General features: G+C 42.8%; 2 protein-coding genes across 10 annotated transcripts in view; one reads left to right on the top strand and one right to left on the bottom strand.

Annotated features, from left to right (window-relative positions):
- DYNC1I1 (dynein cytoplasmic 1 intermediate chain 1) overlaps positions 1–8,410 on the top strand; it is a 187,492-nt gene extending 179,082 nt beyond the window's left edge. For all 7 annotated transcript variants that reach the window (XM_048305144.1, XM_048305156.1, XM_048305142.1 and 4 more), the window contains one exon: positions 7,454–8,410. In XM_048305144.1, the coding sequence (XP_048161101.1) occupies positions 7,454–7,564 (111 nt within the window). In that variant the 3' untranslated portion in view covers positions 7,565–8,410. The remainder of the gene's footprint in view (positions 1–7,453) is intronic.
- Positions 8,411–14,709: 6,299 nt separating this feature from the next.
- The window catches only part of SLC25A13 (solute carrier family 25 member 13), a 103,959-nt gene continuing 94,618 nt past the window's right edge, over positions 14,710–24,050 (bottom strand). For all 3 annotated transcript variants that reach the window (XM_048305136.1, XM_048305134.1, XM_048305127.1), the window contains 4 exons: positions 20,834–20,972; positions 16,909–17,067; positions 16,738–16,828; positions 14,710–15,857 (listed from right to left, as the gene is read on the bottom strand). In XM_048305136.1, coding sequence (XP_048161093.1) covers positions 15,668–15,857; positions 16,738–16,828; positions 16,909–17,067; positions 20,834–20,972 — 579 coding nt within the window. In that variant the 3' untranslated portion in view covers positions 14,710–15,667. The remainder of the gene's footprint in view (positions 15,858–16,737; positions 16,829–16,908; positions 17,068–20,833; positions 20,973–24,050) is intronic.

Genomic DNA, 24,050 nt, shown 5'->3' with positions numbered 1-24,050 from the left:
ATTAAAGATACTTCCCACTTCCTTGTTTTCTTTTCCATATGCCCTATCAAGTTGTAATCCTTCAGGTTGAAGTTTTCCATAATTGGTCTTCGCTTCTAGCACAGGTTTTGTTGTTTCTTACTTTTTCTTCTTTTTTTTTTCTTTTTAAGATTAAAGACAGTACCATAATGCAAAATTAATAACATGCTCAAATTGAGGGAGTTAGTCTTAACTCTGACATTTCCTATCTTTGAAGTGTTACAGTCTGCATTCTTAATGTTCTGTTAACATGCATTTATGTGTCATGTATGTATAATTTACGGGCTATGTTTTATTTTGTTCTCCTGTTAGACTGGCATCGAGATGACTGATGCAGACAAAGAGTACTAAGTTTAGAGAAGAATTAATGGGCATTCAAATGCTTCAGTTCCTATGTAGGCCCTTTGTACAGCATATCTTTGCACATTACATATAAATTATTAAAATAACACCATTGTTAGCTTGGTATTCAAAACATAATTTGGAATCAACTGTGTAACAATTCAGAAGTTACTGTTCTCCTTAGAAGAAAAAAGTCAAAGTTTGCTGAAAATTGATTTAGTTTTTGTTTCAGTTGGGGGTTTTTGATATAAGCTAATATTTTGTCTTTTTTTTACTAAGGCAGCACTAGTTAAATCAGACCCTGCTGGTGAATTGCAAAGAAATAAATCACAACAGACATTAATCTAGATGAGGGCTAAGTAATTAACTTCATAGAAGGGTGGTGTATATTGTGTCTGTGACACTAGACCGACTGCTGTGCATAGAATAAATGCAGTATTTAGGTTGCCTATGGTATTCCACCCCTTCAATTAAGTAAACAAATATATATAGAGCTACTCTGGAGTGTATCCTTTGCGGTCTAAACACTGTATCTTATTAAAATCATCTGCATGCAGTATGTGGTGTTTGAGTTCCTGCCAGTGGTTTCAACCATTGTTAACAGTGATGCTCGGCTCTCCCCAGAGTTAAATACAGTGGTACTTTAGTTATGTGCAGAGGGTGCTCTTGGTTACTTTGGTGGCCATTTCGTTGCATATTACCTCCCACTTTGTTTCCATCCATGTGTGTGGCATAGGGTGTTGCCTGAAAAAATATAGGTTTTTCAGGAAATAAAATATCCATATAGGTTGAGAAAAATATCAAAGGCAGCCTGTAATTGATTTTGGGGGGCAAGACCAGGGCCAGAATAGGTGTGTGCCTGCCTGCTCTATGTGTGTATCAAGATATTTAATGTTTACATTTGCATATCTGTTTTCACCTCAACAATAATGACAAAACATCTGTTGAACTGCAGAAGATAGGATCAGTTCTTAAAGTGGAACTATGATTGTTCGTTATTGTTTGTATCGCAGTCCTCGTTCTGCAAGTGCTGTCTTTTACCTGGAAAATGAGACCAAGTGATTGTTCTACTTCTTCGAAATCATCAAGTTCAAGTAGTTGTAGTTTATCATCATGAAACACATTTTTACCTACAATGTCATAACTGCATTCAGATGTTAATCCATTGCTCCAAGTATTTGCAGCAGATTTCTTTTCAGCACATAGAGATACAGACAATATGGATTGACACAGATTTTGCTCAGGGAAAATGCAGCTAAAACTACATTTGCCTGAAGCTATGTTTATTTGATGATGCTGTTAAATTGAATTGAAAGAATATTAAAATGGTGATAATCCACATACAGAAATAACTTAGTATGAAGTATGAGATTTTAGTCACCAGTTTACCAGACTTGCTGTTGCCCACAAACTCAGATTAGTCTGAGTATTTCCTAAGTTTTAATTATCTATCTCTTCAAAGAGTATTTAACTTGCCTTTCTAAAAAATTGTAATAGCAACAGGCTATTTTAGAACATTAATTTTTATATAGTTTTTATTTTCCCTGCCAGATACGAGATTTTATGGTATATATGGCTGTGTGGAAGCAGAGACAAGTAAACAGAATTGTCTAGAATAAGATCACCCTTTGTCTCCAAACAGCAACAAACCCAAATGCAACTAATGAAAGATGAGTGTTAATCAGAAAGTGTCTGACCCTTTGGAGCACGGTGATTAGCTATATAGAAAGCTGGCAATTTAGATCAGAACAAGCTTTTTCTTAGCACAATGCTTTCTTATTTTTGTGTTTCTATGAAATGTTCGAATGGGTCACAGATTTTTGAACTGGGAACTGCTATCACCCTTGGAGTGTATCTTGGACCACCATGCAGGCTCATCTGCAAACTTCTAATTGAAAGCAGTGTGTGGCACTAGGGCTGCGACCACAGATTCTGGCAGATCTTCCAAGCCATGGTGTAGCTGCTTGTTGTCAGATTCTCCATTTACACCTGTGTCCACAGGACATGTGGGTCAGCAGTGTTACAGGCTGTGCTGGTGGCAAAACCTCACCCCTTCACAACAGCCTCTCACTCACTGACAATGCTGAGGTTCTTCCCATGGCTGTTTTTGCTTTGAGGCTTCTGAACTCTAGTGAAGACAAAAAAAAAAGTGGCTATTGAACTGGTGACTGGGGTTACACAATTATTTCACCAGTGATCAGTGCTGCAGATTAGGAACTAGTGTCTCAGTGACAGGTAAGTAAGCCCATGAGGTACAGTCATTAAAAGGAAATGGAACAGGTTCAACATGGACAACTGGGCTGCCTTTGAGCTTATAGGACACTGGTTCCTCCAAAGTGGAGGTGGCTGCTGCTGCTGAAATTGCATTTTGATCCCTTCTCAGGAGAGTCCACTGTCCTCAAAGGAGAATTGTGATGGACAAGAGCTTGGAGGGATGAAGGCAGGAGGAGTTTGTCCACTCCCATCCCAAAGATTTAGAGGCTTCAGAGAAGGCAAGGAGCCAGAAATAAAGTGAAATATCCTCAATGAATAATTCATTGGCTGGAAAGTGGTTTTTCAAGGAAACTGAAGCTATACAGGGATTTGGACAAATTCAGCTGAAACACTAAGCCATAAAAAAGATGGATAGGAGGGAAATATACAAAAGTCTTGAAATATGTTGTAATATCTTGTTTCAACCATCTGGATAGATTCCTTTAAAAGGCACATTCAAAGATTTGGGGGTTTTGTCTCAAAATCTTTCTCCTTTCCTTCTCTTCTTTTCCTTTTCCTTTTCCTTTTCCTTTTCCTTTTCCTTTTCCTTTTCCTTTTCCTTTTCCTTTTCCTTTTCCTTTTCCTTTTCCTTTTCCTTCTCTCCTTTTCCTTTTCCTTTTCCTTTAACTTAAAAGAGCAAATGTACTAGAAGGTGTTAAATGATCTGAAAATGAAATTTATGTTGATTTGTGTCTTCAGGCTCTGTGTTTTTGTTCCTTTCCAGCTTGCTGGGGGAGCCCAGCACTAACTGACACAGAGGACAACATCCAGAGTTGTCTGGTCAGAGCACCTCCTTTTCCTGAGTTCTGTCACAGTTTTCAGAGTAGAAGTGTTCAGTGAAGTTGCTGTTAGCACAGTTTCTAGGAAAACACAGGAAATACAGCTTGTGTTTGTAAAATCTCTGGTGTTTGGATTGGAAGGTCTGCACACAGAGGAGGTCTCTGGCTCCATGAGAAGGTGGAGGAGGCTGGTTTTGGGGAAGTTCACGTGCCCAGCGCTGCCTGTGCTCCCTGGCGAGCCTCAGGGGCGGAGTGCTCTGTCACACTCCTGCCAGATGCACATAAACCATCTCCTCGGTCAGTCCTAGCACGGAGCGGGGCACGCTTTAGGGCAGGAAAGCTGACAGGTAAGTGAAGTGCTTGACTAGAGTGACCTCCCAAGAAACAGAAGCTTCAGAAGGTTCAAGGGCTCTGTAGTAGCACTGAGATGCAGTTTGGTTGTGTACTGCATAAATCATGTAGAATGGTGACACATCAGCAAGGCAAGAACGGGTGCTTGTCAGAAAGATCGCGGCGGCCGTTTTTCTTAGATAACACTGGTTTTCCTCATTAGAATTACTGTCTGATGCAACCTAAACATACCACGATGTTAAAGCAGTGTGAGTAATTCAGTCAATTAATTAGGTGTGGGTAGCATTTGCCTTCCATTGTAAGGGGATCAGAGGAAAACACTTAATAGCTTTTATGTTCTCATTTTGCTCCGTACCTTAGCATCAGTTCATTCAAATAACCCTCTGACCCAAATAAGTTATTATATTAAATTATTATGCTTTGGTGAACATTTCTACCCTGCATCAACATCATGACATGGAAGTCAACACATGCTGCTTTATAGTAACTGGAAGTGGACAGAAAAATTGCCACAGGAGTGAGGAACACCCAGATAGCTCTAAACCTCTGTCCTTCCTCTATGGAGTATCTCCTCATTTCTTCCACCTCTGCCCTGGTATTTGCAGAAAACACATGTGCAGAGAAGCTGAGAGGGAGATCCCACAGATAGACCCAGGTCTCCAGCATTTGTGGGTGTCACTGTGCCCAGATGAAGGAACTTGAATGGAAAATGACTGGAAGGGGAGCATTAGTCCAGAGAAGAATTTGGAGTTTGTGGATACTTTTGTTTTTATATGTGGTCTTTTGCTGTATAACTGTTGTGGTTTAGTACTGGGGCCGTTGCATAAAGAAGGGATTTGGAGAATAAAAGACAATTTTTCCTTTGACTTCATTATTGCCAAGGTTTCCCTCTGCGTCCCTGAGGAATTTGTATTAGAGAGGTTTATTCTACTAACGGTCTATTAGCAGGATTGGCCCCTTGTTGCAACCATGATGTGGTGCATGAGATTAAATAAGGTAAAATAAGATGAAGATGTAAGGAATTTGGTTGTGTGTGGGCACTGAATGTTATTTCCTCTGTGCTAAAGGTATTGACTTTGGTCATTAAATGCTTTGTAAACTGAGTGACTAGAAATGACCCAGACCTTGCTAACACTGCCAGCTAAGAATAATGCATGTAATGCATATATTCCTGGGGAGACTCTTCAAGTTTGAGATAACAAGTTGTTTTAATAGCCTGGACTTTGATTTTATTTGTATGTGGCCATGCTGTGGAGTAAAGGCAATTAAATTATCTTAATGTCATAAATATATTTAGGTTTTTTTTATTTAAAATGACATACTTTCTTTTTCAGTCATTTAATATAATGTAATGCTGTTAAAGACTTTAGAAGACAAGGAGAAATCAGGCTTTATTTAATTCAGAAAGTCCTTTGCCTAGGATATTGCTCCACTTTAAAGATTTTTCTACTTGAAATCAGTGAGAATCATTTCATTCAAGAGTTTGACAAATGGTAGTGCTGTACACATCACAAGAAATGAAATCTTTTAGGAGATGCAGTAATAACGGAGATGGTTGCACAGCTGGTTTTGGTTCCATCTCTGACAGAAGGATCTCTGCACTGCCCCTTCCTGCTATACAGAAGCTGGTATAGGTGTGTGGCTGTGACCAACGTGTGCTACAGGTACTGGGGTCCTGGTGCAGTGACCTCTCTTCTGGTGTTACATTTCCTTCTGCTGAAGGATCTTGAAAGAACAGAGTAGTCTTTCAAATACAGGCCATCCCAGATGCACATCTGTGTATGTGGGCATGAGAGACAGCTGTCTGAAAAGAGTAACTCTTGTAACTCTGGTCTCCATTCCTGGGAGAAGGAGAAAAATGCCAGAAGTGGAAGACAAAGAAGGGAAAACCCAGAGATTGCAGTGATGCCTATATCAAGTGGGCTGAGGTGGCTTTTTCACAGGTTGCATTTCTGGGTCCGTAGTCTCAGCTAATGCTGAACTGTACTATATTTTGTGTTTCAGCAGGCAAAACCCCAAACTTGCGCACCAGCCCTTCATACTGTAACTCAGTCACTGATACACGTGTAATACATGGGAAGCTTTACAAAACACGCTTTCCCCCAAAATACTGGATGTAGAGGCAGAGCTAGGTACAAAATAGTTGAAAAAACCTGATAATCACCAGTGAGATATGGAGATGTTTAGATCTTGTATTGCAAATTCCTGTCCATACGATTAACACCTGAAGCAGTGTGTGTGGAGTTCCCACAAGAGTTAATCTTGGACATACACACAAGCTGTTTCCCCAGCTGGGTCATGTAACAGATGCTTTTCTTAGTCTCCAGTTCTGTGTATCCAGCTAAGATGTAAGTAGAGGAGAATAATTTGACTGTTTTCCAGTACAGTGTACCATACACCTCATGGGCACCTATGATCTACTAAGTGCCACGTGGACATAGTTAGCTGACCATCTGCTTGGCACTTCTTGTGGTGTATTAAAAGATTTAAACCAGTTCAGATTGAATACTGGGTAGTGCAAACTGGATTAGCTATGGTTTGTAACCATTCTTCAGTCCAGAGGCATCCATTTGCTAAGGTGGACACCAGTTTATTATGTGCCCTGTAGTTTCCAAACAGTTGCCTTTTTCAGTACCAAGCACTGTGTAATGTCTTGAAACAGTTATTCTTTCATATTATATGCAGGACATGATCACAGCACTTCAGGAGGGTAGTAAAAACTTGCATGGTTCATGTGGATGCTTGTTGCTGTTTTCTGAAATTTGGCTTAATGAAAACAAAGCTGAGAAAAGTGCTTGTTTTCTTTTGGTGTTTTGTTATTTTTTTTTCTTTCTAATTATCTCAATCCCAGCTTGCATTATCTTCCAGAAATTGCAGTATTGGATCCAGCTGGAAATGACTGCAGTATTATTTTGCCATAGCACTAAAGCGTTTTGTCTGGAAGTTCAGCTATTTAGATTACACGTCTCTCTTGAAGCCTAATGTTCAAGAGCTCTTCATTAGAAACATCAATGCTATTAAATGGAAAAGGATCTTGCATGATGATATAAAAAAGTCAGACTAGTAATGCAGTATCCAGTTGGTATAACATTTCCATTGTAATGCATTTCCTGTAACTGTGAATTCCTTAACAATAGAGGAGGGTAATTAAAATAACACAATATATTTATTTTATTACTTAGAGCTTTAATGAACTTCAGGAAAATAGTTTCAACACAGTGTTGTAAAAGCTCTGTTACCTTGTGCACACTGACCTGGGTCCTGCAAACAATTACACTTGGGCACAGCCTTGCTGACTGCCAATGGCCAGCTCGTGTGCGTAAAGTGAAACATACGTGTGTGTACATGTAGAGATCAAGGCCTCTGCTCTAGTTTGGGAAATCTGAAATATTTTAACCAAGGGGTAGATTTTGCAGCAACACTACAAAATCAAGCAGATAAAGCCTTTTGCTCTGCCACTGACTAAAAGCTCCATCTGGCTGGTACTGAATAGGAAACTGCCAGATGTGCCTTGTGAATTCGGCCACGCTTCCTAGGTACCAGCCCCCAGCGGGTTGGTGAGGCAGATGCTTTGATGCTTCACCATGCATGGCTATGCTGATTGTGGTAGGAGCTCTCCTCAAAAGGAGGTGCCTCAGATGTGGGCCAGAGAGAGAACCAGTCCCACACCACCAGTGTCTTCATTAATTCCCTGCTGGTTTCTCCTGCAGCTGGCTGTTCCACACAACGATGAGTGGACGCGCTTCGCCCGGACCTTGGTGGAGATCCGCGCCAACCGAGCCGACAGTGAAGAAGAGGGGGCGGTGGAGCTCGCGGCCTAGAGGGAGAGGAGCAGTGCCCGCCAGAACAGCAGCTTCCCCCGCTGAGTACGCCAGTGTTCAGTGTCAGAGTCAGTCTTGCTGTGGCTTTTGATGCCAGTGTACATGCCAGTATTGCTCAAAGCATTCCATATTAATCACACTGCTTTACACAAGGCTGAAAATATCCAGAGCATTTTCATACTTTATATTTCTGTCTGAAAAGTAAGAAAGAAAAGACAAATCAACCCTTTATGGGTTTAGTTGTTGCCTTTTAACTACTTAGTAGCTGTATTTAATAGCTAGGAACCCCTGGTTAAACTTGTGCTCACATTGCCCTTCTGGCATAGTCCTATTAAATCCATATGAAGCCAGATATGATTATGTGCAGATGTGGTGTGCTTCACTGTATGGGACTGGGCCAAAGACCTTAGATGTGGTGTATCACATGGTGACTTACATTATGAATGGATGTACTATATGAAAGTTGCTGCTCCTTATTTATTGCGGTGTGCTGCATGGAACATACTTATTTGAAAGCATTAAAATAAACGATCCTAAAGCATGTGCATAATGAGAGAACTGCATTGTCTGTGTGCTGCTGTAGAGGTTACATTAAAGTCCACGTAACAATTACAGTACATCAGTTGTGCTTAAGATGTAAGATCTATAAAGGTTGGCTTGAGTGGATAGAATGAGTTCCCTTTCCTTTTTTTTTAAGATGCCTATTATTTCTAGGCACTTCAACTATATTTCAGATACAGTTGGTCACTGATACTTGTCATGCAAGTTAACACTAACAGTCTGACAAAGGGTTGTGGTTCCCAAGTATGACACCAGTCTTGCCAATAAAATGTATCGGGCCTGTTCTGTTGCAGTGTGGTTGATCTTTCCTTGCCAACAGTGCTCAGTGTGTTCATTACCAGTCACTGGTGAGGCACTGGGGAAATGTGGCTGCCCTGACTCACAGAACATTCATACAGCTGCTCTGTAAATAGACACCTTTGGCATTGGGACTGGCCAGTAGTGGACCTGTGTGCATCAGACCCTGCTACCAATTTTACATGGGCAAGCACTACTGCATGTCAGCTTATGGGCTAATTTTTATTTCCCCTCCATCCCTAGCATGCTTACCTGCACACACAGAGCAGCAGTGTGCTGCCATATGTGCTGAGAGACAAGGCCTCCTCAAACTGTCCTGAGGGCTAGGTTGGGACAGGGGACACAGGAATGGGCTCTTTTATAACAATCTCTTCTGGCTTGAGCAAAGAAACAGAGTGCAGACTGGTCTCACTGAGTGCTGTGGCCCATATAGACATTGGTAGTGAGGCTGCTTGATATGTCTATATCACAACACTCTGCTGAGCTAGAGGACAGCTCTGCCATCTAGATTAAGTAGTGGTTCCCACTCAGGGGCATGGAGGTGAACCATTTTAGCAAGAAACACTGCGAGTCTGACAAGAAAGATCTTATACCTTAAGTTTCTCATATCATCTCATTGCCACATCTTGTCTTTGGGCAGTCATCTTGAGGAATAAACACGTCATCTAATCATGTTCGGGGCTATGGTCTGGTCCAGAACCACTGGGAAATCTGCACTGCTAAAGCCAGGGCAGACAAAGAAAATAAATCCTTTGGAAAAGCTGCATTTCCCTCATCCTTGTGGTGGTTAGAAGCAACTCCCAGTGAGAGTGCATGGACTACTTTCTTCTTCATAGTGGAACCTGTAACTATCTCCCAGTGCCCATGGCAGTGTCCTGCCACTGGGCTGTGGGGAGCATCTTCTCCCAGAAGGCCTTGCACACAGCAGAGATACATCAGTCATTTTCTGGTGGCTCCCTGAGTTTGGAGCCATGTGTTAGAGAACTCTTGTGTTCCTCCTGCTCCCCTGGGTGCTTTGGGAGTTGTCCTGAAGAACCAGTGTAGGACTTGCAGCATTTTTGTAGCTTAAAGGTGAATGCTAACAAACAGCCAGGTGAGATGACTGTAAAGGATCAGTTTTGATATAATCGCTGGGTTTTTTTCCCTGGTTTTGACCTGTTTTCATTTCAAAAACCGTAAGTGTTGTCTGTGTGGGTAAGGCAGATGTGGTGCCAAGTGGAAGAGAGGGAGGCACAGTTGGTTCTCTGTGTGTCACAAGATCAAGAACGTGCACAGGTGGATACCCAAATTACTGCTGTCATGGGAGGCAGAGGTGGGAGCTCACTATCCTTCCACCTGCTGGAGTAGCTGCACATCACAAAGTGTGGGGACACCATCTGAGAGTGCCTGTGATGTAATGGGAAGGGCATTCAGCTGATGTTGTCTCCCATTCATCATTATCAGTGCAGTGGGAACAGCTGGCAAATTTGCTTCTACTTTTTCTGTATTACTGCTCAGCTTTTGGAATCTAAGGGGGGGTCTGTGTGCTCACGTCCAAGTTCTCCCTACTTTACGGCATTAATAGCTTCTGAAATGGTTTTAAGAGCAGGCTCAGAAGACCTTCAGCAGTTGCTGCTGTGTGCAAATCAATATGACCAAAGTCCTTTTTTGAAATTTTTCTCTCCTTTTTTTTTTGTGTGTGGGGTTCAGCAGTACACACTGAGGGAACACAAAGAGGGAACAAGGAAAAGATCTGAATTTCCACAGAAATCTCCAGGTTTGTATGAACAGAGCATTAACATGAAAGGGCCATTTCACACACTTGAAGCAGATGGAAAAGCACCCAAGAACAAGAGGCATTTACTTCCCTTCTGCTGCTCATGATTGTCCTGCAGTGAAGTTTCTGGCCTGCCCTTGTTGCTGCTCTTCCAGGCATCTCCCACAGTTCTTGTTTATTTGATTTTCCTGCTGCTAAACAAATAGCTCCACTTCACTGGCTTTCTAAAAGAGCCCATATGACAAAATGTTTCTCAGAATCTGCCCAGTAGGGAAATAAATACAAAATTATCCTTTAATTTGAGCATACAGAAATCACCTTCTCCAGTCTCTTTTGCCTACAAACATCCAGAGAATAGAAGGAAGAACATAAAGGGTTATGCCCTATGCTCTAGCACTGTGAGGATGCTGCCAGGACTACTCTGGGTGTGGAATAGGTCGGAAGACAGCCTGGCTCTTTTAGGGCCATTGCAAGTGAGCTTTCTGTGAAGGACATAAACTGTGTGGTTAGACAGCTGGAGAGCACATCTGAACCACAGAGGTCAGAAAAAGCAAACCCAACTAGAGCAGAAGTAGGCAGGTGGCAAAAAGAGGCTGAATTGAGGATTAGGATGGAGGACAGGACTGTGAGGTGGATGTGGAAGGGACAAGTCTCCTGTACTTGTTGAAGGAAAGTCCAGAGTCTCCCTTGATTTCAGTTCTAAGGATCAGAGCTGCACCAACATGAGTGAGGGGCAGAGGAATGATGTGGCCAGGGACTTGGGATTTGTTCTGAACGGAGCTATGAAAGGACATGGGGAGACGTGACAGGTGGCACTGGGTGTGGAAGGTGAAGGCATTAGCTAAAAGGTGAAGCAGGGTTCTTCAGCTTTATGACGTGTACTTTGTTCAGGAGACCCCATGGTAACAGAGAAAGAAGATGATGGCCAGGTATACTGAAAGAACACGTCCACAGCACTGGCCAACCTGGAATTTGACCAGGACACACAAAACTGAGCATGCGGCTGCAATGCCAGGTCCATTGTGTAAATAACAGCACTTGGACCAAGTGGATCTTTGAAAGGTGGAAGTGAAATGGGCTACCTCTGGAGTCTGAGAACACCACAAACATCTCCACGGAAAGGCTGTCAGAGCAAGTCTCTGCTGCTGAGATTAGACTCAGCAGAATTGCCTGTACTACTTCAAAGAGAAAAGGCAGGCAGGACAAATGGTGCTGGGTTGCAATGATTCAGGAGCTGCAGCGTTTTCCACAGGGTACTTGGCAAGTGCTCCGTAATACATTTTCCAAGATGGACGGTGTTTCCTCCTGGGTCTCAAAACCAGTGCCCCAAACATTTGCTACTTCTAAAAAATCAGAGCCCCTACCACACCCTGGAATATCATCATCTCACACTACAAATGACAGCCTGCATCTCTAGGGCTATGGAAACAACTAGGAATAGGCTCTTTCACACAAGACAGGTGGAAAAAGCTCTGAAGAGTTTTAGCGACTGTAGATAAAATGCATGCACAGCAGAAGACTGGAAACCCCTCACAGAGCAAAACGGCATCCCACATGGAATGGGATGGTCTCCACTGACCAGTGACAATGTCACCAGGGCAGTACCAGTCTTAAGGCAGGACTCAGTGCCTAAAGGTGCTGTAGAGCAGCCACCTGTCCTTGGGAAGCTTACAGGACTGGTTCTCCTTCAAAGTCATAAGAAAAGATACCTCTGAAGTAATACCACCATGTCTGGTACACAGTGTCTGCACAGCCTGGGGTGTGAGGAAGGCCAGGCAATATAACTACAGCAGCTGGAATGAATCTTGCAAGCAATAGTACTGTTTCCTGGTGCGATGAGGAACAGTGCAAGGAGCAGTTAAAATGATTACTACACTTCAAATGTCATCTCTTCTCTGAAGGGCAACAGACACTTTGATGACATCCCCACGCTCAGCACCAGGGGAGGCTGCCCAGTCTCACAGCCTGAGTTATCTGCTGCTCACCATGCAGAAAGCAGAACCACCATGTGGCATGTGGCATTAAAGAAACCACTTCATCTCAGGCTGCTTCTGTGTTATTTGCTGTTTGAAGGTCTCTGGAGACACCTAAAATACAAGCATCTTGAGATTTGTATACTCCCAACCATTAAATAACTTACAAATGATCACTATCTCTGCAAATCGCCTTCTAGTTTATGCAAAAAAGGCAAATGTTTAAACCAAAAACAGAGTCTGAGTTTCACAGCAGTGTTTAAACAGCAAAGCTGGAGGATTCCTGATTGTCCCTGTGCCACTGGAGAGGAGCTCAGCAGCATGCACTATGACATGTATGTGCACATGGAGGCTACAGCAGAGTCATTCTGAGCAGGCTGTCCCCTCCTGAGATGATGCAGTTTGTCAGGTTTTGTATTTTTAGCAGTTTTAGAAAAACCTGCCCAAGTTATTTTTGAAGCCTGTGGTATGTTTGCTCATAAAAGCATCCCTGCAAACTGTCAGTATTAAGTCAGCTTAAGCCCAGCCCATTCCCTGGGGACCAGGCAGAAAAGCATCTCTCGGCTTCTGCCGGACCGAGAAACACAAACATGGGGTAACTGCTTCAGGGACACCCCTGCCCCACTCTCATTCCGACAGGTAACATCATCAGTACTTGGCCATTTTTTTCTAGAAGTGCTGTCACAGGGAGTTAGCTGGAGTGCAGGAAGCAAGTGAGGTTACTCTTTATTCATTTGCATAACTCACGCAGAAACCAACAGAGGACAAACATTGTCCTCAGGGTGTTTTGTTTGTTTGCAAGGCAATCTGACAATTCTTGGCCTGCAAGCTTTTCAGAGCAGGAATGCATCCTTTTGTGTCTGGAGGAAGCCGACTGTGGGCACAGATCTTCCCCAAGATCTCTGGGCAGAGCTGCAGCACGATTTTGAATGTTTTGAACTGGGTTTCATGTTAACAAAGCAGCTACTGGCTCTTCCAACACTGCTGCCCCTGCCTCTGCTGTCTACTGACCCTGAAGAGATGGGCAGAAGGAGAGAACAATCCTCCAGGAAAGTTAATGGGGAAGGGAAGGGCCACCATGGATGGGGGTGTCAGTCCAGTCTTTCTCAGAGGAGATGAAGGCTGTGCCCTTCATCCCCAGAATAAAGAACAAGTCACAAATATACTGCCAGGCCTGGGAGTGAGAGGGCACCAGGAGGCAGAGAAATTGGTTTTGTGGAACATAAGCAATGAATGGTCTTTATCACACGAGCCAAGAAGTTGTGCAAGCCCTACAATAACCCGGCTCTAATTCCTCTTCTGCTCCCAGCTGCAAAGCCCCAGCAGCACTGGGGTTCGGTGTCAGGCAGCAGAGGGACGTGCTCTGGTGGGTGCAGCCTGGGTGTCCCCCTCCAGACTGAGCCAGGAGGGAGCAGCCGCCAGCCAAGCCCATCCAGTGGCCAGGCATTTCCTCTCCTGGATCAGGGAGAAGGTACAGCTCTGCACTCAGACATCTTCCCTGAGCTGCTGACTTTTCACATAAACCCGTGACATGGTATGTCAGGCAAATCTGAGGGATGAAGTATACAACCAACTCTTAAACAGCCTAAGATCTCACATGTGAAGCACAGGCAGCTCCCAGTGAGAATGTTTTACTTTTATGACAAGCCTTAACCAAAAATCCCAACTGTTAATTTTGAAGTAATACTAGAGACAGCTTCTTTTCCCCCTATTTCTGAAATGAAGGAGCTGTTGTTTGGAGAGACTTGGATACTCAGGGCTGAGAGGAAGCAGCTCCTGGCTGTCAGAGCCCAGTGCAGTCTCTGCCAGACTCTTAGCCAGACTCCAAGATGCAGCCACAGGTAAATGTCATCTGCTCCCCTCGCCTTCACACGCACAAGTGCTGCTACTCCAACCCCCAAACTCCATTTCACTAGTAACTTAAAAATACAAATTAGTCCAAGAGAATAATTTTCATGATGACCCAAATACAAAACCAGAGTGATTTCCATTTCAGTATTTCCACAAATTACAGCACAGTGTGATACTGCACACCAAACTCATTCTTCTGCAGAGATGCTGCATCTGTGCATTCCCGCAGCTTACGGCCAAGGTTGAAGGCACCCACCCCTCACCTGCCCCTCTCCAAGGAGACAAGTAAGGTCAAATTCCTCATCTTAAGAGGTATCATAGAAGACACCCCACAGGACCTTCAAGTGACTAGGTGATCATAACCCTTAACCTCCCCCCAAAAGTAAAGATCAAATATCAAAGCTTACTCCAATCCTGGCTTTTGACTGAAGAAAAGTTTCTTTTTTCCTGAGTGACATCTCCACCAAGAGATGTCTTTTCTAGGCAGGGGAACTGTGGTAATTTGTTCTCAAGCTGCAAGTGTCTTTATAGCCTACAAGTGCAAATATTAGCTTCATCTTAACCTGACTTTATCACTGAAGTTGAACAAGACATTTGATGTACTGTGTTATTTCCGTAACAGAATACCATGTGTGCATCTCTTTGAAAGGTTTATTTCTATCTTCATAAATACAGAATTTTCTAAACACTGTGCAAGGCACCAAAAATTAAGTAAAATCTTTTATTTTAGATTATTTTAATCTCTTTTGACTCAATTGAAGTAAATAAGAATCTGAAACCACCTATTTGCCAATTACAAGCCAGCAGTTAAGGCAGGTACCATTGATACAGTGCATGAATTTTCTATTGCAGTTATTTAAACAAGCAGCGTTTTTACTATAGAAGTGCATAAACAGACTGAATTCCAAACACCAGCAACCCAAGATAGGCACCTAGTTATGAAATTTTCTTGTATGTGTAGTAGAATGCCAAAAGTTCTGCCATAAAGTGCAAAGACTATGGACAATAACACTTTCTTTTGAGCATTTTGATACCAGTAACATAATACAACGACTAAACATTTATAAATGTGGTTTCCATTACAAAAACATGTTCCACATAAAAGCTCCATAATACAATCCAGAAACAGAACTTGTGCGTGTACAGATGTAAGAAGTTGAAGCTGTACTGGCTTACTTAGGTACCAGGTATGTATTTGCTGACCTCTACAGACACGCACCAAGTTTAAACCCAATTTACACGCACAGTCCAAATCATTCTGCTTTGAGCACCGTGATATCCACTGAGCTTTCCATTTGAGTGACGATGTGCGACATCTGCCCTGGTAATCTGCAACTGAGCATTGCCTGTAAAATGATCTGGTTCACAGCTCTCACCCAGCCCTCTCCAATAAATGGAACCTAAAATTAGTGTCTTCCCAACATAAGCACATGTCAGATGTGGACAAATACATTCATGGTCCTAAACTTAAAACAACTGGTAAGAATTTCACAGTGATCTGGTTACGGAAGCACAAAGACAAATGATTACATTTAAGATGAAAGTTACCTTAAAACTCAAATGAAGCTAATCTTTTATATGATGAGAAGCTAAAGGAACAAAGTATTGACCAATTACAAAAGTGGCTCTTTCCCAACTAATAACAAAAACCCTACAGCAATAAACTTATGGTCCTACTGCTGCAGCAGCCTTTGAGGTAGGTGGCGATGGCTTAAACCGAGGTAGGTAAAGTCCAAACTTGTTTTCAATCCCTGCAAAAGTGGCAACTGCCAATTTATAACCACCAACATGGTCAGGGTTAGGAGCAGGGAGCGTGATCCTAGATTTAGGAACTGTCTCTGATCCAGCTGGTTTTCTGCAAAATAATAAAAATAATAAATTAACTTCCACAGAGTAAAATCAGTATTCACAAAAATCTCCTCCATAAAGTCAATTTAATGAGACATCTGAGTGTACTTCCCTGTAAGTAACTAAATTAAATACTGCAATGTAAGGAGAAATACCCTGTTTTAAAACCTTCCAGAACAGTAAGGAGCCTTCATGTTGATTGAGTATGGTCAAATCCAGATAAAATTTGCAGTGCATTAATCAAAACTGCAGTGTGAGGTAACGGGTTCATAAGTCTTTGCTACAGCACACAACCAATCCAGGAACATAGCAGAGTTTAAGTAATTTTTGTGGTGGCTTTCAAACTGCTGTCCCCAAAAATCCGTGAAGAGTCTGCAGCTGCTCTGGGATCAAGTTAAACAGCTATATATGCCCATCCACCTGTATTGTCAACAAAGGCAGGAGGCACAGCTGAAGCTCCAACAAATTGGTTTTGAACTCGGTGACAACTGTATACTTTTTTGGATGTCAAATGCCCTAATCAGGGACACAGCTCCTCCACCAAATAATGAGGACTAATGCAGAGTGTATCCTGACCTGGCAGGCATCACATTTTCCCTGCAGTTACATCCCCAGCCCATTATTTAGCCTCCCACTGTCTCTGTTTACACTAACATAGGTTCCCTGCTTGAAACTGTGATATAAAATGTGGTAATATCTTGCTATGAAACAGGTACTGGAATATCATCCCAACCTCCATCAGTATAGTGTGCTTTAAATAATATTTACAAAGCCTTTACAACATGTCCTAGCAAGCCCCTGGCTCTGATGTTCCAACGAGGACCAAGACCCAACAAAACCAAGAATAACTTCAGGATCCCTGGTATATTCAAATACCACATACTTACACTCCTCCGAAGTCCACATAAAACCATCTCTGCAGTAGCTCGTAAGTCACCAGAGTTACACCAAACTGAGGAGAAGATCGAAATACACGAGCTTGAAAGAAAAGAATACAGTTCCTAAGTGACAAATGCCTCAAGTAGAAATCACCTGGCAATAAAAGCTCTTTTACACACCTCCTGCTCCTTTCCAGAGAGCCTTTGGACCTTCTTCCCGCAGGATCTTGGCAAAACAGTCCACAACACCGCTGTAGGTGGTCTGTCCTGCTCGGGCTGCCACCTGTAGCCTTGTTTTGATCACATCTGCAGGGGTGACCAGCGATGCTGCAGGCATACCTGCCCAACACAAAAGTCATCAGGTGGGTACCACTGGCTTGGCACATATGCTACACACACCTCATTTATCCAGAGGTAAGCAGGTCTTTCCTCCTAACATCAGGAGAATCCAGCCACATTTGATTTAAGCAGAAGCTGGGAAGGAGAACAAGCAACAAGCAACAAAAGGTGGCTGTTGTGGACGTGGCTTAACCCAGAGAGAGAGCTTCTCCCAGAGGAACCACCACATCACATGCTTCCTGCCAAGCTGGGAGGCACAGACTGGAGTTTTCAGTGCTAATCAGAAACTTGCATAGTTAATAAGCACAAAGCTTTTGGAGGGAAGGTTGATATTTCCCTTTCCTTTTCATTCCTCTCTGTGGTTGCTGGCATCCTGGTTGTACACTGTGCTAGAATAGGCTGCACACACATCCAAACACAGACACACAAACACCCCTCACGCAGCAATGTCACTGAGAACCAGATAATGCCGTGCATGCTCAGCATGGCTTGAGAGCTAAGGCTTACAAAACGGGTCATTCTTCTCATTAGGAATGGCAGACTGCTCAGCTGCAAAGCCACAGCTGACATCCTCAGCAGAATATGTGGAGGAAGATTTAAATTTACCCTGGCAGATAATCAACTGAAAGTAAAAAATACCAAATTACCAATGGGTGGTATTTCTAAAATCATTTCTATCCAAACTTGGGGCTGCCCATGTTTAGAAGTGGGGAAAAAAAAAAAAAAGCCAAAAAAAAAGGCAAAGAAAAGCACCAAGACTGTACCCAGAAGACACTGTCTCTTACGGTTTTATTACTTTTCCATTCTGCATCTGTTTCAAACCAACTTGGTCAGATGTAGATGCATAAATCTCCTTCCCCTTTTTTTTTTCCAGCTTAGTAATTCTGTAACAACTTTCGTCCAAACCAGCATGGTCTGGCCTCAAGCTCCAGAGCACCCTTCCTGCAGACTGCTCCAAGAGATCAAATCATGTGCATATCACCAAAAGAAGATTTCCTCCTCCTTTCCTTGTCCCCCCAAAATAACTCATTGACTGAGTGTGCACTCAGTGCAAGCACGAGCTGTCTGGCAGGCAAGCACTAAAACCTGGTCAAGGTTTTTGAACTCCAGAAACACTGAAATTCCTCTTTGCTTAGCCTTTCCCACACCAGGGTATTGCCTGAGTCTTCAATTTAAAGCCCGCCATTTGTCCTTCATAAGCCAGCCAGTGCTTTCAAGAAAACCAAAGAACTTACTTAGAAACAATTCTGCTTACTACACATTGACTTCCATCTCCTTATCACTCAGTCTATATTATTGAGGATATTTTGCACTTGAGATACTTAAAATCCTTTTTTTAGGAGCTATGTGTACAGGACAAAAGCATTTTGTCGAATTTACAGACTGCTGCCAAGAGAAGCTTACAATCAGAATGTGACAAATAGCCCAGCAGGAGCTGACAAGAAAAAAGAGGAGCTAGGGGAAGAGAAGGAAGTTCATGGAGGCAATAAGCAGATGGAGCAAATTAAGGAGAGATCCTGCAGATGATATCAGAATCATCTCAGAATACGCTACGGCACAACAGGTTGAGACACCTGGTGAACACTGAAAAGCAGCAGTAGATCAAGCTAGATGACATGCATGTTGCCTGTGACCCCAACCACAATGGAAAGGAAGTTAATGTAAGCAGTACAAGCAACAGGCACCGGCAAAGGACACAGGTGCACATCTTATTACGGCTAGCTTGAATATCCCAGCAGCACGGGCTCTGTGTGGGAAGGGGGAGCTTCCCACACGCAGCCAGAGCTCATGCCCACATCTGAAGTCCCATGACCAGGTGAGATCCCTGGCCAGAGAAGAGACATCAGCCCAGAGACCAAAGCCAGCTTTTCAGAAGCAGTGCGTGTTTTGTTCTGTCTTTCCCTTGACTTTTGGCAAAACAGTGGACACATGCACCCCCATCACACTTACATGTACCCAATAAAATAAATTTCTTGTTTTTGTAAACAGTATGATGAGTGTTGTATCTCTAACACTCTAATTTGCTCCTGAGAGTTAACCTAGGATGGGATTCACAGGAAGCACTGGGTAAAATTCACATTATAGCTAGATTGGTGAGCCATATCAGCAACAATAAAGACTGCTTCTGTGCCTGAACTTCAAAGGGACGGTTATCTCAGTCTGCAATCACCTGACAATGGCTAGAAAGAGAAAAATAGGAAAATCTAAGAAATTACTTGGCTTTAAAAACCCATCTTATGTTTCAAGTCTGTAAATATGATCTAAAGTTCAAAAATTGTTTTGTTCCATTAAAACGGGTGAGAAATAGGCTGGCTGTAAAAGCTCCTGTTGGAGGGTTTGGAGCCTAGCTCTGGAATGGGGTGTGGGAGGGGAGAGGACAAGGGGGTTTTGAGCAACAGTCACTGGAACACAGCTGGCTTTGCTAGTGCCAGCTCAATGCCTTTGGACTATGAGCTACTGAATAGAGATCTATATGCCTCAACAAGACAAACCAACTGATCTTAGCTGTTATCTAAGACCAGATACTGGCTAAAAAAGGGCCCTGCTCCTCAAGAGACACAGTCCCAAGTATAATCTTGACGAGTCAAGGAGTTTTCTCAGGGAGGAGAAAGCTTAAAATGAAATGAGAAAACATTGCTAAACCACCTTTCTGTACTGGAGTCATGCCATTCCATCATTTTTCTCACCTGGCAGGTCACAGCAGTCTGCCAGGGGCCATGCAGGAGGAAGAACTTGGGAGAGAGCAAGCAGCCCCCTGATAAGCATGGTGGAAATACCTGCTGATGTGAGCCCTCCTGCTTGCTACTCACTCCCCTACAGGTCCTGTTGCACAAATCTGCAAGCCTATTTGTTTCCTAGGGGCAACCATAGACACTGCAGGAGCAGGACACTCAAGCTGCCCCCTGCAGCAGATAGCTATCAAGTGGAGGTCCCCTTTGGGTGTAGAAGCTGGGTGCTGCAGAGGGCCCTGCCACGCAGCACACAAGGGCAAGCTGAGGCTTACAAAGCCTGTCTCTGTCTTCTCCCTTGGGCTCTGGCACACTCAAGCTAAATTAATCTGTGAGAAGTTAAGCATGTCTGGGCTCTTCTGTCTGTTTTGCAGCAACCTAAACCAACCAAGTGCTCAAGATCACACTCTGCACCTCTGTCATATCTGGGTATGCTAGGAATTAGCAATCTGTGGTAGTGCAGAAATGTTTTAAAGATCTTCTGCTTTATTTAGTATTAAAAAAAATGACAAAGGTAAAATCCTCAAGAAGCCAGGTAACTTCATGGGATACTGAGGGTAGCAAATACTGTCATCATTTTGTCACCTGTTATGTCATTGTGTTTGGAGAGCTGTACTTCTAGTGTGGCTTCTGGACTATATATACCAAAATCCAAGATTCATTTGATCACAAAGAATTTTATGAATGCCATGGTTTTGTTGATAAATCATTTCAACAAAACATTACCTCTCAGTGAGACACAGCCAAAACCAGCAGAGTAACTTCACAAGGGATGATGATATATGATAACAAAACATCAGCAAAAGACTTTATTTTCCTTTTCTTTTGCTTCCTGAACATTTTGATTATACCAGAAACTTACAGTATCTTCAACTCATTCTACAGCATGGTAACTTCGTTGTTTCTGTGTAAGGTTGCAAAATACAGTATTGTTGCATACAGTCCTTTTGAGAGTTTTTTGTTACTGTTGTCACTGCTGTAACTATTGTGCTGCCAGCACAGTATAGAGCCCTGAAAAAAGAAATCTGGGCACTTACCAGCTATTGATCCAGCCAAGAGCAGATTTCCAGGGCTAACCCTCCCATCTTCATTTGCAAACGAAGCTTTCAAATGAGCGTAACAGGGGAAGTAAATGGCAGAGAAGGGGATGTCACGCAAAAAACATGCCTTAGCACCCTGTGTTGAAAAGGACACCAAGTTTTGAGAAATGAGCAAATTTACCATGAATATCCGAGAACAGAGCAACATTGTATTTTTTCATTTTGCTGCAAAGGGTTTATAGAAAAAGCAATTTCTCCTCTCAAGAGATTCATGTATTTCACCCTGCTGAGGAGTGACTGTGTGCTGTTTCTTGGTTCACTAATTTCTGTCATTGTATGTATCTTGTCTACATGTCCTCCCTCACTCTGTAGCACTGTAGTTATGTGCTGGTAATGTAGAAAGTATCACGTGTTTGAGTAAACTCTGGAAACACCTTTGGAGAACTTTAAATAGTTGACCTTGTAGCCATGAACCCATGGTGGGAGTTTGAGACGTGTTTGGAACAGACTGAGCCACAGGATAGGTCTGTCACCCCTCACTCCCACTTAAAATAAATACTCCAGGGGAAACAGTGCCCAGTCCATACATCTAAACAGGCACTACAATTGATAATGCAACATATATTGAGGGGGTAGGACCATAACACCAAGTCTTTTGCAGAACAGTAACAGCTTGATTTACTTGTGAATTTTGAAGTACAAATTATCTGGGATACAGTTTGTTTCAATAAATTTCATCTCTTACTGTTAAATTTGCCTTGTTATCAATTTGTGGAAGTGGCACAATCAGCCAACGAAGTTGCCAGCAATACAGCTGGTTTCAAATCCAAGAGGGAGGCAAACAGGGAAGATGATTTTTGGGGTAGTGGCAAACAGTCAAAAGTTTTTCAAGCAGGGGAAAAACCAAAAAGGCCACTAGGGAAGGTCAACCAAAATAAAATATCAAATAGTATCCGTGCTCCAACAGCAAAAGTAATTTGAAGTCTGCCTTTCCTCAGTATGGAGATCCAGAGGACACCAGAGCCTGCCAGGACTAAGACCGGGAGGAAAGCACAAACAAGAGGTGGCTTGGGAAAATGGGTAAAATCTTTCAAGCTTGAGAAAGAAATGGTTCATGGATGAGCCTAAGCCTCTTCTCTTTGAAGGAAGGGTGGAGACCTGGAGAAACTGCTTGAGGTTCATCCACAAACCCTCGGGGGGTGCCCTTGTTACTGTACTTCTTTTTTTCACAGGTCTACCAGCACATGCCTCAGTGCCAGACATTTCACAGGGGACATGTTAATATCCACATAATTTAATTAAATCTAATGATATGCCTGGACACATCTGTAAGCTTTGCTTGTACTGTAATACCAGTTAAAATATAGTGCTTATCCAAGTTGGATGCTGGTTATCAAAGACAAAGGAGCTGCAAGGTGTCAGAAAAACCGTAAAGTTGCCTTTCCACGAGGCAAGGCAGGGGAAGGCAGCAGGATGTGTGACAAGAAAACCAGGTCCTGCAAGCCACTTCTCAGGAGACACTCATAAGTGCAGTCTGCAGTCAGAGAATGCCTCTGAGAAAATAAAGATGTATTAAAAAGGCCATTAGATCTTGTAGTCAGACTTTGTGCGTCACAAACTCAGCTACTGAACACAGGGAGCAAGGCTCTGCTCCAGCTCCCACTGCTTCCCACACACTTTGTCAGCTTATTTCTTGTGTTTTCAACTGAGTACTGACCACTTCCCCTGACACTCCCTTTGGAGGTTAATGACTCCTGCTGTTCAGACGCTCTGCCTTCTCACTCAGTTGGATCTGTCTGATTTATGCTGCCCGTCGCTGGTTCTTGTTATGCCTTTCTAGAGATACTAAGGAAAATGCCATAAAGGAACTCAAAAAGCACTGGTGTTGGTGCTGCTCTGCCCATATGCTCTGCCTTGAGGACACAGAGAAGGTGAACCTTTGTATTCAACAGAAACAAGAATTCTGGACTCTCATGTGCAACAGAAGCCTGTTTAACAATTTGCCTTTAATCTTCAAATAGGAAGACAAGACTAGGGTTTTATCAACTTCTGCATGAAAAAACCCAACAATTTAAGGATCAAATGTCTGCACTGTATTTACTTCACAGGAAAATTATGAAACTCACTACTGAAACATTCACAGACTGACATGGTTTCTTCAAAGATTTATTTTTAGAGCATGCTTCTCCTCAGAGCAAATCTCCTCGCTACCTTTGCCCTCGGGGCACGTTACTTTTACTTTCTTTGCAATGTTGTCATCAAACACTGCACACATTTTTTCCTCTGCATTTTTTTCATACCCTGAAATATCCTGACACAGTTAAAATAACTTACAGAAATCAATAAAGTCCAAATGCAAGCAACTCTTAGTTCAACCTGAGCTGCTAATATTCCTCCCCCTTCATTAAAAGGCTCTTTTTCATAGGGCAGAAGTGGCATATTGTTAATATCACTAATAATAATACATTCAGGTATGCAGAGAGGGAGGGATGTCCATCAACTTAGTTGGCTCAGCGTAAACAAAACCTGGATCAAAACTTGGATCCACTTTAATAATAACCCAGCTTGGCTCTGGTCCAGCATTGCAACAGTCTAAAGTTTCCCCCCATCACTCCGTTTAAAGTCTGGGAAAGCATGTTTAAAAGCAGGCCCCATTTAACTTCAAGTTAATCATCCGCAACCAGCCCAGGCCAATTAGGAAGGCTTAGGGAGATTGGCCACAGTATCTTGAAAAGCAAAAGAAACATTTATTTTACTTCTCACACCTTTTTGATGTGGACAACGTGCTGAAAGCCAAAGGGAGGTTTGATCAATCCCCAGAAAGCAGTAAGGAGCATCCAGCCGAGTTTATTCTGGCAGCCAAGGTGCAGACCTGCCAGGCATGAAATTATTGGGAGATCCTACACACCAGGACATGTGCCTTCCTCGCACAACAGCCTGTTGGCTCCCATCTTCAATCTCTTTAATAACCTTAAAGCTCTTAATCTCGGATAGTATCTCACTGAATAAACCAACAGAGGAAAAAAAACCCTGATTGTCAAAGATTCGGATAAATAAGCCCAAGTCAGTGCTGGGACAGGTTCTTTAGCATGCTAATTCCTGCTTATACCAGCTCTACCTGCAAATAAGGCTCTAAACAAACTATTTCTACTACAAGGGGAGGGTAATTATACTGACAAAGGCACCTCTGTGTCGGGTTGGGCAGAAGGAGCCG

The sequence above is a fragment of the Corvus hawaiiensis genome, chromosome 1 (assembly GCF_020740725.1).
Source record: "Corvus hawaiiensis isolate bCorHaw1 chromosome 1, bCorHaw1.pri.cur, whole genome shotgun sequence".
Lineage (NCBI taxonomy): Eukaryota > Metazoa > Chordata > Aves > Passeriformes > Corvidae > Corvus > Corvus hawaiiensis.
This window is presented reverse-complemented; position numbering and strand designations above follow the sequence as displayed.